Here is a 17,202-nt window from a genome sequence, read left to right on the forward strand (position 1 = left end):
TATTGAATCCCCTGAGGACAGATTTGTCCCAAACACGTGCCCTAGCCTTTCTGATAAATAACAAACAAAAAAGCGAGGTTATTGACAGAGAGTTGCTGCACAAGCTTCAGTCTTTGTTGCCTTCATTTCCTTCCATTAACCCTGAAGAATGCGAAGCCATGGTAGCGGTTTTGTAAATGCACAGGGAAAAAGGGAATCAAATTAAACAGATGAGAGACGAAAAAGGTGCGATAAAATATTTAGTTGCTCATAGCCTTTGTTGCAAGACTTGCAGACAAAAGAGTTTGAAGATGGAGAGCAAACCCAAAGGAGTGCGTGTGTGTGTGTGCCTTAGTTTGTATCAGTGTGTTTGTTACTAAGAGAAACAGAGGGATAGATGAAAAGAGTTGCAAAAGCCCCACTCTTGGCATCCATGCCAATACTTTTGGCCCCAGATGTGTCTGCTTTATTGACAATGAAACACAAACACGCACAAACACACGAGGGCTGCAACTAACGATTATTTTCATTATTGATTTCATTGATTGAGCAATCATTTGGTCAATGAAAAAATGCCAGTTCCTCAAGTCCAATGTCCTTGAAAGATACTCTCTTTACCATGATAGAAAAAAGAGAAAAGCTTTACTTTAACTCTCTGTTTCAAAGGTTGATAACAAAACAAATTATGACAAATTCCTTTAATTTACCATAAGTTGTCAATTATTTCAGTTTCAATGTAATCTTTCTAGTTCTACAAACAAACATACTTTTTAGCCCAGTGCCCATCCAATCCAACCAGTTTGGGATGAATAATTCCAAGGGGATCTGACCTATAATGAATATCAAAGGGCACAAAATATGCCCACCATGAAATCCCACTGCGTGATCGAATGAGTGTGCGCGTGCTTTTGGGGGAGGGGGTCCCGAGCTCTTCATCGCTCAGACATAACAAGGAGCTCTTAACCCTCCCCTCCATGAATATGTATGGCAGTAGTTACTGCCTCCCCGCCCCTCTGCCCCGCCACCAGCGTCCCAGACAAAGCACTTCAAACGCGGGCACACATTTGGGGGGGGGGAACCCTATCGGCCTCCACCAGGCCCCCCAACCTTCAATGACTAATCCCCGGGGACCTGGGTTTGGGAATAATGATCTGTTCTGAATGGTTGAACGGCACAGTGTGGAGCGTATGTTGTTGGGCAGGTACATAATAATAATCCTGATAAACAGAGAAAGGGACTTCCAGACCAGCCACTTATCCAAGAAGAGACAATGGTGGCTTCATGAACTGCAGGAGCCATTGTGTTTGTGGCAGTAGAGCTGATGAAGGCCTTGGCTTTTTGCCTCTGTGTCGTATTTCCTGTGATAGACAAACTGATTTCTGCCAGGCAGACAGGAAGGCTTGTTGACTGGCACAAAGTATTGCTACAGTCTGTGTTTCTTTCGCTTTCATCGCTCTTGTTGTTATAGCCTGTATATTTTAGGGTATGTGACTGTCTCCCACCCCGGGGCCGGCCACTTATCTCATCTGTATATTCTGGTCCTGTGTGCCAGCTGTATACACAGTGTGTGTCTATGAGAGTGTGTGTTGCACTGATGTCTCTGAAAGGGTTTAACTCCTCTTTTCAGGGGTAGACACTGGCAAGCTTCAAAGATGAGGCAGCACTGCAGTTGTCTGCAGCACTCTGCGAAAGAAATCCCAGGGAAGCAGCTACAGACAGGCACAAGACATTGGACTTTCATGTCTAAAGAAGAGATTGTGGATGCACAGAGTTCTGGGAGCTGGTGACGTACAGGCGATGACGATCATCTGATTTACGCAAATTTACGCTGAGAACGCAAGGAAGAGTACCAACTAGTTGTACAAATGTGCACGTTAGGATGAAGATCAGACTGCCATGGGTACATTTAGCCCCAATAAATTACAAACTATTTCAAGGGTATTCTTGGCATTGGAAATAGGACAACCGCCTGCAAGCAGACAAAACGCTAACACTGCAATCCTTATATTGTGATTCATCACTCTGAGCTTACTGTGTGAAACAGTATTTGGTCAGCCTGATGGTACAGAGCCCACCTGGCCTCAGACAGGTTGCATGATGACATCCCTGGAGGATAGAGAAAAATGAAAAGCTATATGTTGACAATAGCCCCAGACAAGCCTCCTGCCACAGACTGATTCCAGGAGTCAGCAGTCATGGCAGAGGGTTAAGTCCACGGAAAACTTCCAGAGGGATTGTGGGAGCTGAACATGTGGCAGCCAGAGGTTACGGGGTGTTCTGCCAGCATGGGGACTCAATGGCAAAGGACTTTTTCTTTGTGGCCAGTTGAATCCACATCAAGAGAAAAAAGCTCCAGAGCCGGACACCGCCTCCAGGATCCAGTCAGATACAAAAATAAACCTACACACTCATATCTCTCCAAACAAAATGTGTAAACATGTTTTGGTGATAGGAATATTTTCAGATATATAAATATTGCATGCCCACACATAGAACACTGTTTATCTACACAAGGTGGAGGATCAACTCATCAAGCATCCACTGAAACAGAGGGGTAATATATCACGCTGGACCAATTGGGATACAATTAAGGGCGTATAATGACACATAATGACTTATTACTGTGAGTCATTACATTTATATCGATTTTAATTTGAAAAACATTGATGTAATAGTTTGCTTTAAGAAATATTTATGGATTCAAGTTATATTCCTATTTATTTATTATGGTTTAAGTCAAAAGGAGAGGAGGGAAATTGTTGCCAGTACTGCCCTTTTTAAATTTAAACCAGACATTATTATTTGTATTATTACTATTATAGAAAATAGTGCCTTAGTACCCGCTTGCTCACTGTGAGTCATGCTGAAAAACAATGTTTAACCTCACGACCGCGTGCTCCAGCAAATTGCCGGAAATGTGAATATCTCTGACTTCACCTAATTCATCCCACGCAGCCGGACGACCTCCATTATAGGTGGAAACAATCATATTTTTCTCTTAACAGGACACTATGAAGGAGGCCACCACTGACAACAATGGAGTGTACCTTTTAGATGGTTGCCATGGCAACGGCTGCAGACAGAGCAGGAGTGCAGGTCCACAGATCTGCGCAGTGTGGATCCTCACACACTAGTGCGGATCCTCACACACTAGTGCTCCCCCTTCTCTCTCTGTATGCTACCTTTATATCCACCCTGCATTATAAGATGGTCTGTTTTTAACCTGGAACAGTGCATCTGAACATTATCATCTTGAATGCCCCTAAACAACTAGCCAGATGCTTTGTTCCATCACACATTTACATAAAGACTGACAGTGCCAAATTAAGCAGACTCACACGAGCATCAGCTACTAGAGAGTACTGAGAAGGGCGTAGCACGTTCCAAGTCCATAACTGAAGAGAAGATGTATCAAAGATCTATACAGTGTCATTAGTCTCGCAAGCAACACACACCAACATAAGGAAAACCATGTCCATATAACACATCTACACATCAACAAATTATCAAATCAGAGCGTGAGATTACACTCCAACTAAATCTGATTCAAACAGCCAGACACATCTACAAACACACTCACAAATCACAACACACACACACACTGACCATGACCCGCTGGAATACCTTTTTCTTTGACCATGACCATTGGAATTGAGGTAAATCTGCACCAGAAAAGGCTTCGGGGTAGCGATCAGGAACACAGGAACTGCTACTTCCTTTTTTTAGTCAAGGCTGAAGAGCACAAACCAGAGCTGAGACATCAGAGAGAGAGAGAGAGAGAAGGAGAGAGGGAGAGAGATGTAGACGCTGCTAAGCTCTCCTCCCAAAAACACCGCTTCAGCGTGGGGTTTGCTTCCCGACTGCCTGTTTCCTCCCATCCCATCCCTCCTCCTCCCGCTCTGCCCACTCCTCCTCCCTTTTCCCATCCTGCTCTCTCTCTTTTTCTCTCTCTCAGCCCCTCTGTTGTGTCAGCCGCCTCCTCATTGCAGCAACCAGGTCGCTGCTTCTTCTGTGTCACCAAAAACAGTGACCCTAAATCCCCCCAAAACAGAACCTCCTGAGCCAATATATAGCTCAATTGGTAGAGATAGCAGCCCATCTACAGGGGCTTGGTCCCCGAGTGGAGAACAGGGTTCTAATCCAGCCCGGGACCATTTGCCGCATGTCATGTAAATTCATGGCACCCTAAAAATGATGAAATCCCCTATTCAATATATAAAATGTTCAACAACACGTTTTTTTTCTGGGAATCACCCTTTAAAATATCACTGTTCTAACATATTCAATCACTACAGCAGGCAGAGACCAATTACTCTTTTCAGTGCTTTAATGAGCCTGCTGTGATAAAAAGAAATAGCGTATTTGACATGTGAAAAAAGCCAAAGCTGTCAAAATGAACCAAAATAAAGAGTTAAAGAATGACTGGAAATATGAGTCTTTTGTGAAATTCCCAGAGTTGGTTATAACGCCAAAATTCGTAATTAAAATAAAATAAAATATATATTAAACGCATCATCCACAGCTGCCTAAATATTACGTCAGAACATTATATGCACTGCAATTTTAAGAAAGATAAAAAATGGGGTTAGGTCTAGGCAGGTGTTATCTGATCACATCCAATCAACACTGTCCTGACCTGATCATCACACAGTAAAGCCGTGATCACTTTGAGTGACAGCCTGAGATGATAATCACAACGCTCTCAGCAGGCCATGTAGGGTGAAGGTCGTATGAGAGGGCAAAGGTTTCCATTTGAGGTAAAAGTAACCGTGACCTCTGGCTTTGTATTAATATCTTTAAGGGGCTCATCTGAAATCCAATTAGAGAGAGCACAGGAGGGCAGGTTCCATCTCTTATATCATCTACTACGGCAATGACTGTACGGAAGATTAAAATGTTTTACTTTAAAGAGAGAACTCATAAATGGCCACTTACATGAGCTTTGTATGTGGTTAGCTTTGTTTTATTTGGCACTGTTTAGTATACTATAACAAATCGACAGCCTGTAACTGCTTATATGCTAAACCTTATATGTTTATTCCCCATTGGAATGATATACTAATACTATTTCATTTAAGTCTGACTTACAATGCTCCAAATTTCGACGTGTTGATTTAAGATTCTTATTTGCCTCCTCGGGATCAATTTACATCCACTGCAATCCAGCAGAGACATAGCATGCAAGGATGGATTACATAACTTCACCTTCAAAATGTCACTACTAAGATACATGCAGAAACCAGGAAAAGGCTCAAAATGACCAAAAAGAAGTACAAAAAGACTAGAAAGACCAAAACAACTACAGAGAGACACAATGGGACCGTAAAAGACTCAAAACAGTTAGGAAAAAGGTAAAGACAACCACCTAGAGACATTAAAGAACTATAAAGAAACAAAACAAAAAACACATACAGATGCAAATAGACTCACTAAAAGAAAGCGGCAAAACAACCACAAATAACTACAAAGAGACAAAAAACAACTACAAAGAAATGCAAAACCACCACAAAAAAATAGGTTAAAAAAATATAAAGACTGTGTTCTCCTTCTCTGAGAAAACTGAAACGTTAACTTTAACTAAATGTATTATGTCAACAGATTTCACATAACTGCATTAGGTCATTCGTAAGCAATAATATTAAGTTTAAATCAAAAAATATAAATGAATTGTATTGCTTTCACAGTTATGTGCATTACCCTTAATTAAAGTCAACGTTTTAGTTTTTTCAGTGTAAGTAGGGGAAGTGGTGGGGCTCTTGCATGTCTATGCCCAGGGGCTCTTTGTCTCATTATCCAACCATGATAGCGGGGGACTCCAATATATAAGCCTACAAAAACATGATTTTAGAAGTATCTTAAGCATGTTGCACCAGCAGCAATATGGGAACCCTGATCCATCCGTCACATACTGGGGCCGCCTCACGGTACCTCTGAGCCTGGGAGGGAGGAACGGTTTTTCATCAGCACCACCTCTGTAATTGCTGATGCAGGCAGCCCTATTATGCATTCATAATGCATTCATTCACAGCAGCGTCTACTGTGCCCCCTGCTGGATACCCACCAACGTGCATCACTTTCCACAGGGGCGTTTTCTCCTCAAAGAAGTGGAGACATGCCAATGAGTCAAACTGTAAAAATAGTAAGCGGATATTTTTTCCAGTACTCCACCCTTTTTTTATTACGAAGGGACTGAAATATGTATTGAGTTTCTTTGTTAAAAGAGCTGTTTTTCAAAGGTTGGCTGGTCTCCTTTAAGAAGATTAGAGATTTACAGTGTGGCTACTATTTGCTTGGTGCTACAAAAAGAGTCCATTTATTGTGTCTTCTCATAACATGGTAATGGACCTATTATCACTCTGGCTCTTTTAATAATCTCTGTAGGGGCTGCTGGACATTCACGCTACTTAAGGCCTGCCAAGAGTAATTCCTGAGTTACAAAGCCTATTATCCATGGATGAAAGGTTTCTGTATTTGGCTCACCTATGGATGATCCATGTCTGGTGACCATTAATCACCTGGCCGTAGACACGACACAGATAAATCCCTGATGTAATTTACAGTAGCTTGAGACGCCAATAAAAGCCATTTGATTAACAGTTATGGACTATTGCCTGTAAAGCTGTAACATTTACAGTAAATAAAAGTGGTGTGTGTGGATATACTGCACTGGGATTTGAATTAGGATTATAGGAACTACACACACACGCAGACTAATGCAACACGTGTAAATACTCCTGGCTAAAGACCGGGATGATTTGCAAATGTTTACAAATCCATGGCGACACTTATAAAACACTAATAACCAGGATGAACTCCTCAACTACCTCTCTGTCATGATAAGCACCTCACCAGCTTGTTTCTATTTTTACAAACAGCGAGAACCTTTTAAACAACCTTCCTGTGCAACCTTCTTCAAAGTGTTATTCACACATCCTGTTTTGCCCTGAATACACACAGAAATATGTTTTCAACAACACATTAATCACATTCTTCCTTTTGTAAGGATTGCTACATCTTGCGCACATAAATCTAAAACTACAATCCACAGGAAGCTCGGGTTGCTGATTTATTTTCGTGCTTCTTTGAGGTACCGTCAAACATTTGGTGACCTCTGGGTGACATCATTCTGGAGCAGAAATAGTGCCACTCATATTCAAAAGCGTTGTAATAATGCAGCAATGTTTCAATTTTATTGGCTGACAGTTGAACACTAGAAAGGTTTAAAGAAAGGTTAAGGGTAAATAAAAGATGACTATTGTGTCTTTGCAAGTTTGAAAGATGGATATGGTGTCTTAAGAAAGTCTTGGAAGACTTTTTCCTGTCCAAAAACCATAAAGTAGCAGACACATGACTCAGACCTGGCCCCTAAAGGACTCACGCAACATGAGCAGCTGTCATTGTCACGGTTTGATAGTTTTTAGCTGTCACTCAAGGAAGGAAATGGCTAACATAAGCCATGACCTCTGATATTTGATCCCGGTTCAGACACAAAGCTTCTTTGAACCTGAGCTATCAGTCAATCAAACTTTCACTCAAAAACAGAGTTTCTGCGGTCTGTGCTATTTGAAAACAACTTAATTCCAAGCAATGATTTTTTTCATTTCTGTGTCTGGCATGTAGTCAGAGAATACATAAGGTCGGAAAGTCTCGATTTGTCCTCTTGCCCATTTTGTAATCCTGATGTAAGCCACCATGTTGCTTCCCCATGTACTGTTGCTTGGCAAACATGCAGCAGGTCTGCCTTTGCATATTGGTTTCCATTATATAACTATGGAGTTATTCATTTCCTGGCTGTTTCAACGTTTGCAACACTTCTTGGCGTCTGGGAGTTGCGGTTGTGTAACTCGGGAGCATCGGAGCTCTCACACACACGCACAGATCAGATATGGAGACCTCAAGAGGAGTCATCACTCACTGTCATCCAATTAATGAAGTAATCTCGTGCAACAGCAACATTATTCCCTTAAAGCCACCTGTACTCGCAAACAGAGGAGCCACACTGAAATACAGGACCGAAATAACTTGGTATTAACAAACACAAGGGAAGAAAGGAAGAGGGAAAGTATAATGAAATGAAATGTCACATCAAATTGTATTACTCATTGATTAAGGAGACTGGGTTTTTAGTCAGCTCCAGCTAGGATGGATGTGTGTAATGGGAGATGGGTGAATTAATCTCCAATCTTCTCTCCTGTCCTACCTGTAGCCACATCGTTCAGCCTCTCACTCAGGTAATATTCATTGGGGTTGATGTTGGGCAGATGCTGCATGTACTCTTTAGGAATGAGGTACAGAACTTCCGCCACGTGCCCATCCTCGATGATAGACATGCGCTTGACCGAGTTCTTGCGCTTCACCCGGACGCGGTCGACACCTTTGCTGCGGCTGGAGCTGCACAGTTTGCCCAGGCTGTTCATACTGGGCAGCGTGGGCATGGTGTCCCGTTCCCCTTCTGTTTTCCCACAGAGAAAGGTGATGCACTGCAGGTAGACGTCAGCCAAGTTCGGTCCTCAAACCTTCTCTTAGTCGCCTTTGGACATCAAGAGCATGGGGTTTTCATAGAGGCACACAAACGGAAACAAAAGGAGCCAGAGCTTTTTGGGCACCTTCACATAAAATCATGGCAAAATCCAGCGATGCCTCCAGTGGAAAACACCTCCTGTTACAGTCCCTCCACCTGTCACTTGAGATCTTCTGCAGATGTAAGAAGTGGAGCGCGGATGTCCACCTTGAGGTGGGGCAGCCAAACAGCAGGCGACATGTGTGACATCTGCTGCAGGTAGAGCGGAGTGAGAAATGGGGAAAGAAGCTTACACTATGAGTGTCTTCAGCCCAACCAGCATAGTGCCTTAAGCAGCTTAGGGCTGACGTGGAGCCTATGATTAACTTCTGGGTGGGGTTAGGTGGCTCTACATCAGATCCGTCCTGTGTTTTGTGGGAGTCTCTCTTTTGATGTGATTGAAGTGCATCCCAATTACTGCTCTCCCTTTTTAACATCTGGCCAATGACAAGGGCTGTGTAATGGAAATAATCTGGCAATAAGCCTACGCATCACCATACAGGGTTTGCTATTCAATACACTAACAAGGTGTTAAATATTGCAATTGAAAACAAAATGTATTTGATGATAGTTAAAAGAACATACCACCATATGCATAAAATATGAGCAAATAAAGATTATATTTTTAGGCAATCCTAAAACATGTCATCTGTATTGTCATTTATCACAGTCCCTATAACATCGAACACTATAGCAATCCTTTTCTGCAATCTGAGCAAATTATCATTAGCCTATATCATTAAACAAAATCAAAGCACTTACATGGGTCTTAACCTCTTAAGCACGGCGGTCCCCCCATTGGACCCCTCCCACCGTTTTTTTTTCGAGATAATGTCTCAGGGCTTCTTAACATTTATGAAATTATTAATGTGTAGCACCAGATTAACGGGAAGAATCTCAGCTAACTGAAGATATGAACCATTTTTATCAAAACAAAACACAAGTCTCATAAGAAGTGTCTAAATGACCCCTGAGCTAAAATATTCTAACGCACTGCGGCACACAATTCAAGATAAAGATACCCTTATTACTTATCGTAGCTGCACATACAATATAGCCGATTAAAGCTGAGACTCCACAGATTATTTAGGTATAGTATCATCACTGAGCGATCCGAACTTGCGACAGGGGAAGCAAACACAGACATCACAACACGTATCTTTACGGAGCATTTACGGCAGATCGTCTCACCGTAGCTGTCAATTAGGTAAAAAGACGTGTTCAATGGCATTAAAACGAAAAACAAAAATGCTACAACTGTTGATCCATAGGTTGATAATGTACCTGTGCCTTTGAAGAAATTATTTATAATCCATAATTCCATTTTTTATGTAAAGATCGGAGCGGAAAAGTTAGCTGCTAATGGTAGCCACCAGAGTGTATGCAGCTTCCGGTTTTGGTAACGCGTCACTCTCACTCCTTATTTGTTAACGTTTTGGTGTGTATATAACTTTCCCTCGATTCCATTGGCTCTAGCGGTTATAAAGAGATTTCATTCATCAAAATCGAGCAAGGGGGGCCAGAGATAGGTCAAATCCACCCAAATGACCCCAGAAGTGGGGGTTTTTGGCTAAATCTCTCTAAAAAGGTCAAATTTCACTTGTTTTGCATCAATCTTGATACAGGGTACTTATTATATGTTGTACTTTGGATTCCTAAAGCTTTTAGTCTACTAACCCATCATCCAAGGGTAGTTTTCACTATAAGTAAAAAAGAATTTTTGGACGGACACTATAATTTACAGTTTTTTACTATGTAAAATCTGAATTTTCTTTAAAATAAAAAACATCTATATTGATTCTGACACTTCTACATCCAACTCACAGGTTTATCATTACTTTGAGAATAAAGATTATTAATTTAACCCTTTTAGAAGGGAAGATATGGTCATTTGTTCTGGGAATGTCATTTTCGAGCCTGAGACCTGAAAAACAGGCTCAGGGCTTAAGAGGTTAAGGTTAGTGATTTAGTAATAATATTAACTAAACATTTTATTAGATGAAATACACCGACTGTATATATATTTTAATAAAAAAATGGATACCGTGTTCTGAGAACAGAGTATCTTAATATATCTAAAAGCATAAATGCACATGATCAACTTTATTCATTATATTTACTTAACCCTACCCTGACAATTTCTTGCTGGAATTCTATCAAAACCTTTTTTAATGACTTTTATCCGTGTGATTTGGTCAACTTAAGTCATTAAACAACAAGATGTACATGCATTTCCATTCTATGACACTAAATCGTTTTTTGGTTGAATATCCTTTGCATTAACCAATTGGATGCACGAGTGTACAGCATCACAGCGATCTAAGATATTCCGGGTATATTTCCTTGGGTGTCTGCCAGTTCTCTACAAGGTTAACAGCAAGCAAGGTCATTGGACCAGACAACAATGAACAAACGCACTGTTATTCATCAGCAGGATCCTTCACAATGAAAGACACTGCAACTACATCAGCGCTAAAGCGTAAATGTCAGTAGCTCTCATTTTGTGAGTTAATAATCTTTAGACCAACTCATGATGGGGCTGAATATGTTTCTGCAGAGATGTCCAGACTGTTTTCTTGAAGTTAAACCCACATAACTAACGTCCTAGCTACAAACACTCTTTCTTGAGTCAAAGATGCATTCACCTTTCTTGGAAATGTGAGTTCAGTAGAGGTAAAACTTGAGTCGTAGAGATGTCCCGGTGGGAGGTGAAAAGATAGATGATGCAGAGGGAGAATCTAAGCAAACTCTACAAAAACAAGATTCCACCCACCAGTGATCGGATATGATTTAAACCAACTGGCAACGGTATGGTTTTTTTAAACCATGCAAAGACCGGAAATCCTTCCATGACATCTAATATTCATCAAACGGCTAATGGCATCTATCTTTCTCCCAGGAAATGATATAAATCATTGAGATACAAATGCATGATGAAAAGACCAGCAGACAATGACAAAGCAAAACATATCCTTATGGTGTCAAGATATCGGTCTTGGCCTGCACTTTAAAGGTTATGATTGTACAGTATTTATCTAATTTGACTTAATTCAGGTTACGCTTACACGCCCACCATCACTCTCCCATTCAGGAAAGCCAGTGTTACACTCCAGAGAAAAGATAGAGTGTGATTTTGAGCTATAAGACGTACACTTTTACAACCACACATGGACCTCAGGGTAGCTAAGGACATGCTATTGTGCTGCAGTGAGGCACTGCCCTCCAATTGTCATCCACTCTTTGGATGCTTTAACACAACTACACACACACTCGCAGATCAACACACAAACACAACAATGCTGCACTCCCTGCCTGCAGAAAAATCAGCATCGCACATAAAATTCACCCGCATCATTTTCATAGCCCCTGCATCCTGCTTCACATTAGGATGAACAAACCCCCCCCCCCACCCCCCTCCCTTCTCTTCTTCTGTTATTCCCCCTGTCTTACCATCCAGTCCGAAGCAGGAGGTGATTCTTTGGGCGTAGTTGCAGATCCCATCGTAGCCAGGCTCCTGCCACACTGTATCCCTTTCCCCCATCTCTACACACTCCCACACACACCGTCCCGTCCGGCAGTGCTTTCACTCTTTCCTCTGCTCATCAATTATTCAGGCTTTTGCCAGGACACATGCATGCGCGCGCAGACCAACCCTCATGTTCACACAGAGTACACACACACACACACACACACACACACACACACACACACACACACACACACACACACACACACACACACACACACACACACACACACACACACACACACACACACACACACACACACACACACACACACACACACACACACACACACACACACACACACACACACACACACACACACACAGAGAAAAGTGCTGACGCAGGGGGTCGTGCTGTTGGAGCATGAGCAGCCCTCTCCAGTGGTCGGATAAGGGATGAGGCATCAGATTAAGTTACTGCAGAGAGGAGCTGTGCCTCCTTTATGCATCAACCATTGATCATCAGGATTACACTGCAGTGTAACAGGCTCGGTGTGCAGGATGTGCTAACCCTGCTCAAGGAAAGTGGGCGGGGACGTCAGAGCAGGATAAAACTGAAGATGTTCCAAGGATGAAGTTATTTGCTGATATTCGCTTAAAGATATCCGGACTACTGGAAAAAGCAACAAAAAAAAGTATATTTCATTGAAGATGGGGATAAAAAAGTAGCCCCCAATGTATTACGGCTGACATTTATGCCTTGCATTCATGATACAACGTACGTAGGGAAGAGGCACTGATTTGAATATACAAATAATATAGAGTTAATAAGGTATACTATCATTCTTCTTCAGAAAATAAAACAGTTTTTCTGCATTTTGATAGTGATCACAGGACTAAACATCCACATGTCATCTATTAATCTTTCTGAGCATCAGTTGACATTTCATTAAGAAGAGAGGAAAATCCTCATATACCTAAATTCAGCACACTTTGCTACAATGCCTTTAAAAAGGGACTATTAAATCATACATAAAATATAACATCCAAGCCAATAAAAACAGCCCGCTAGTAGTAGAGAAGTGAAAGAACAACATTGGCCTACATTTGTGAGAAGTCCAACATGTTGTTTTAAAATTCTGCGGTGAGGCAGGGATAAATGGCTTAAATGGACCAAGAGGAACAATAAATTCACTCTCATATGACTGGCTAACCTCAACAGTAGAGAAACAGTGGTAGCATAACGGCAAACTGTACAAATAAATGGCAGGATGATGCTAAATGACATAGCTGCGGTAGGTTTTAAGCTGATTTCTGAAAACCAATAGGGAGAATGTACTGTTACCTAGTTAAAATAATGAACACTGTGCTCTGTCAACATCTCCAGCATAAGGGTTTAATTATAAAGGTTTTATTTAAAAAACAAAAATCATGTTTAGATAGAGAAAAGACAACATCAGAGGAAATATGATGACACTAACGTCCCCTACACACGGCGGCGTGCGTTGAAGCTTCAACGCTTCTGCCCATTCACTTTGAATGGGGTGACGTCACACTTCGCCGAACTGCATTGTGGGAGCGCCGCTTCGCTTTGCTCGCGTTGCTCGCTTCAAAAGTAGAGCAATGTTCAACTTCTGAAGCTTCGACGGAAGCGTCAGCCAATCGAATCACATGCCAGTACAAGCTCTAGCCAATCAAACCGCGTGCTTGTGTGTCCGGGGCGGGAGATTCATGTGATTGGTTGTTGGTCGAGTTTCAGACACGCCCACCGGCAAGCTTCAACGCACGCTGCCGTGTGGACGCTGCATAAAAGGTCCAGATAGAGCAGTATGGCCGCAAGGGTGTATTATGTATAAGGTGGGGTGACTAATGGATGAGCATCAAGGTAAAAGCTGATGGCCATGTGCTGATAAGAGAGAGGGGGGGGGGGGGGGGGTTGGCGACTGCAAGACTGAGAGCTCAGTAATAGCTGAGGCTTGCTGGGCAGCTGAGGGAGGGGCTGGTAATCATAAAGGCATACTGGGAGTCATTTGAGACTGTTTTTGAGACACTTCCTGTTTCTGTTGGAAGGAACATTTTTCATTAGGCTTCTAACGTGTTTAAGATCTTCGCTATAGAGTAATGGCGGCTAAAATATCTAGAAATATAAAATGTGGGCCAAGCATCTGTATATGGATTTACAGAACATCAATCAGGGAAATTGTAAAATTCGGGCAACAGCTAACGTTCACTTTCGTTTTTTGATTAATATTCAGATTCATTTCTTGGTTCTAAATCGTTTCCTGTATGAATGTCAGATCATCATACATTTGTCCAAGCCCAGTGTGATTCTTTCAATTTGCTTGTTTTGGCACTGCAACCAAAGATATTACATTTACTATCACATATGACAAAGAAAAGCAGTGAATCATAACAGTTTGAAAGTTGGAATTGGAAAATGTTTCCACTCTGCTTGACTTAAAGAGGCCCTATGATATTTGGGTTTTCCCATTCCCTGTAGGGTATTATATAGGTTTTGGGGCATGTAAATGGTCTGCAAAGGCTAAAATTACAAAGTTCCCTCCAATCAAGTTTATATCCCAAACACTCCCCCCCTGCCTGAAACGCATTGATTTGACTCCTTTGTTTACTTCTGTACCATAATGACATCCCATGTCACAATTGCACTTGTATTGGCTTGCGCTCCAACACATTGTACAAGATAGGCTAAAGGGGCGGGACACCTCTAAGCTGTTGACCAATCACAACAGAGCCAGCCAGCTAACCAATCAGAGCAGACTGGGCTCTGGTTTCAGACAGAGGGTGAAAAGAAGTGCTGCACCACAGGCAGTACGAGGAAAATAAAGACCTTTTTGAACATTGAAGCATGTAAACATGTCACAGTAAAGGCACAATATACTAATATGAAACCTGAACATTAGCATAATAGGACCCCTTTAAAGGATTTAAGGATGGTTTACATTTTCTGTAGATAAAAAATATTTAATAAATATTATGACTGCTCAAAACATGAATACAGATTGTCTACAAATAAAACAAAATTTTGAAAGAAAATAATATAATAAAATACAAAGAAATTGTCTGAATAATTTTCTACACAAAAACACTGTTGTTTGTTGAAATATTGGAAAACATGGTGTAAGTCAACTTCCCCAGTACATGTGACATGATTGGCCAGGACAATTGAGAATGTATTGACTCGGCCTTGCCCAGGACAAATATCTCTTTGATTTGACATGTTATTACAAGGACTGTGTAAATCAATGGGCCTGATTTATCTGTGAAAATACAAATAGAAATCTCCCATTTGTGTAACCACCACAGAGGTAACTGCCACAGCTGTAGTTACTTTTCATGGATAATGATTTGCAGGGGCTAATCAAATCTAACTACCACGGGGGGTCCATCAAACGGGTGGGCTCTGAGCTGCCATCGATCTCGTCCCGCAGCAATGCAGGACAGAGAGGCCACATCAGTGATGGGGGAGTTCAAAGCCATGTTGTTAATGCTGGCTCAACCATAGAGAGTGGGAAGGGGAGTGACATTCTGTACACTATGAAGGCTTTACACAATAACAGAAGACCTATCATGATGGATCCAACCGCAGATTTGATACAATAACCTTGAGGTCAGGTTAATATTGCAACTTTTCTGTATATATCCAGCTGTGTAATCACAACCTACAGCAGGAACAGCTGGAGGCTCTTTATCTCTACAGAACACTGTCACCTGCCACAAATCCACCACGGCCCACCTGATGGGGACAAACCTCCGCCTGCAGGTATTAACGGATTTATGCACAAGAAATGAAAACAGCATCTGCACCAAATGTTGGGATTTATTTTCCATTTCCCTGAAAATATATTACTTATTGCCACCTCACTAGCTTTATAGGTATAGGCTACTGTTACACTAAATTCCACAACCCCACTGTAATACAACCTATTAAGAATTAACACCATATGCTACAAGTCTTCCATCAATTGCTTCATTTATGCAACAATGAGGGTGTGTGCACACACCTTAAACTAATGAAGTGCCCCATCCCTTACTAAGAATATCGAAGGAAACATCAATCAGACAACATTCAATATCACAGCTGGGGTTTAAAAATTTAAAAAAAGTGTGATCTATTTATAGATTGCAACAGAGTGTTTTATATCTACAGAATAAGTTGTAGGCTGTGTAGAAAGGGCTGCAGCAGTGGAAGCTGTAGTTTCAGCTATGCACCGGTGTAACCTACTTAGAATAACAGTCATTACCACAGCCTGATCCTCACGAAAGAAGACGCAAATGGACTCTCCATTGCATCCATCCTTGAACCAAGACCACCACCCCCACCATTTAAAATACTTTTTTCCCTGTGTGTGTACTGTATTGTCATGAAGGCTTCTGCGGCAAAAGATACTCACCTTTAGCAGACATGCCCGGTAGGTAGCCTCTCTTTCTTTGCCGAGACAACCAGGAGGAGATGCCCCGGTGCAGCTGTAAAGGAGGGGGGGGGGGGAAGACCAGTTGACAGCCGGATATTATCTGTTCTTTAAGTTTTTACCTGTCATTTGTTGGGATTAAACGCAGGGAAGCATGCAGCCCGCGATTTGGTAGACTAGACTAGACTGCACGATGGATAGAGCACTTTCCAGCGACAGGGCGTGTCCTGGAACAGACAGCATCCTTCCAATTTCCCGACAAGTTTATGTCCATATTTGAACATAGTGTACCATTAAATAATTATTAGGGAGTTATAAATGAATTGATTCTTTGAATTCCTCGTCTGCAGCTGCTGTCTGGTCCGCCTACTTGTATCTGGGATGACTATGCTGTTTCGGACGTGGTAGTTGGGCTAAATCACAAAGTTGACAGGCACTATGGAGGAATGCATGTTCTTTCTCATTTTTTCCTCCATTAATCCAGCTACTCAAAGGGAAATATTTGGCGTTATTTTCCTCAGGAGGGCTCTTTAACTTTAAAAAATCAGTGGGATTAAAGCATGCGTTAACTCAGCTCTATGTGACAAAAAAAACTGCAATACCATAGAATAGCCGAGTCCGTGCATTATGGGAGCAATCAATTGATTTTGCAGTTCAGCGGATATTTTCGAAATAACACATTGCTTGGTTATCGGAATTCCATACTTACTATATATTTGACGTGGGGTTAATGATTCTTGTTCCCGAGCTGTAAAAATAGAACATCG

At 41.7% G+C, this 17,202-nt stretch overlaps 1 protein-coding gene across 1 annotated transcript in view; it reads right to left on the reverse strand.

Annotated features, from left to right (window-relative positions):
- Positions 1-12,241, reverse strand: part of ablim1a (actin binding LIM protein 1a) — a 46,048-nt gene extending 33,807 nt beyond the window's left edge. The window contains exon 1 of the mRNA XM_034152714.1: positions 11,990-12,241. Within this exon, the coding sequence (XP_034008605.1) occupies positions 11,990-12,080 (91 nt within the window). The 5' untranslated portion in view covers positions 12,081-12,241. The remainder of the gene's footprint in view (positions 1-11,989) is intronic.
- Between the last annotated feature and the right edge of the window lie 4,961 nt (positions 12,242-17,202).

The sequence above is a fragment of the Trematomus bernacchii genome, unplaced genomic scaffold, assembly GCF_902827165.1.
Source record: "Trematomus bernacchii unplaced genomic scaffold, fTreBer1.1, whole genome shotgun sequence".
NCBI classification, from domain to species: domain Eukaryota; kingdom Metazoa; phylum Chordata; class Actinopteri; order Perciformes; family Nototheniidae; genus Trematomus; species Trematomus bernacchii.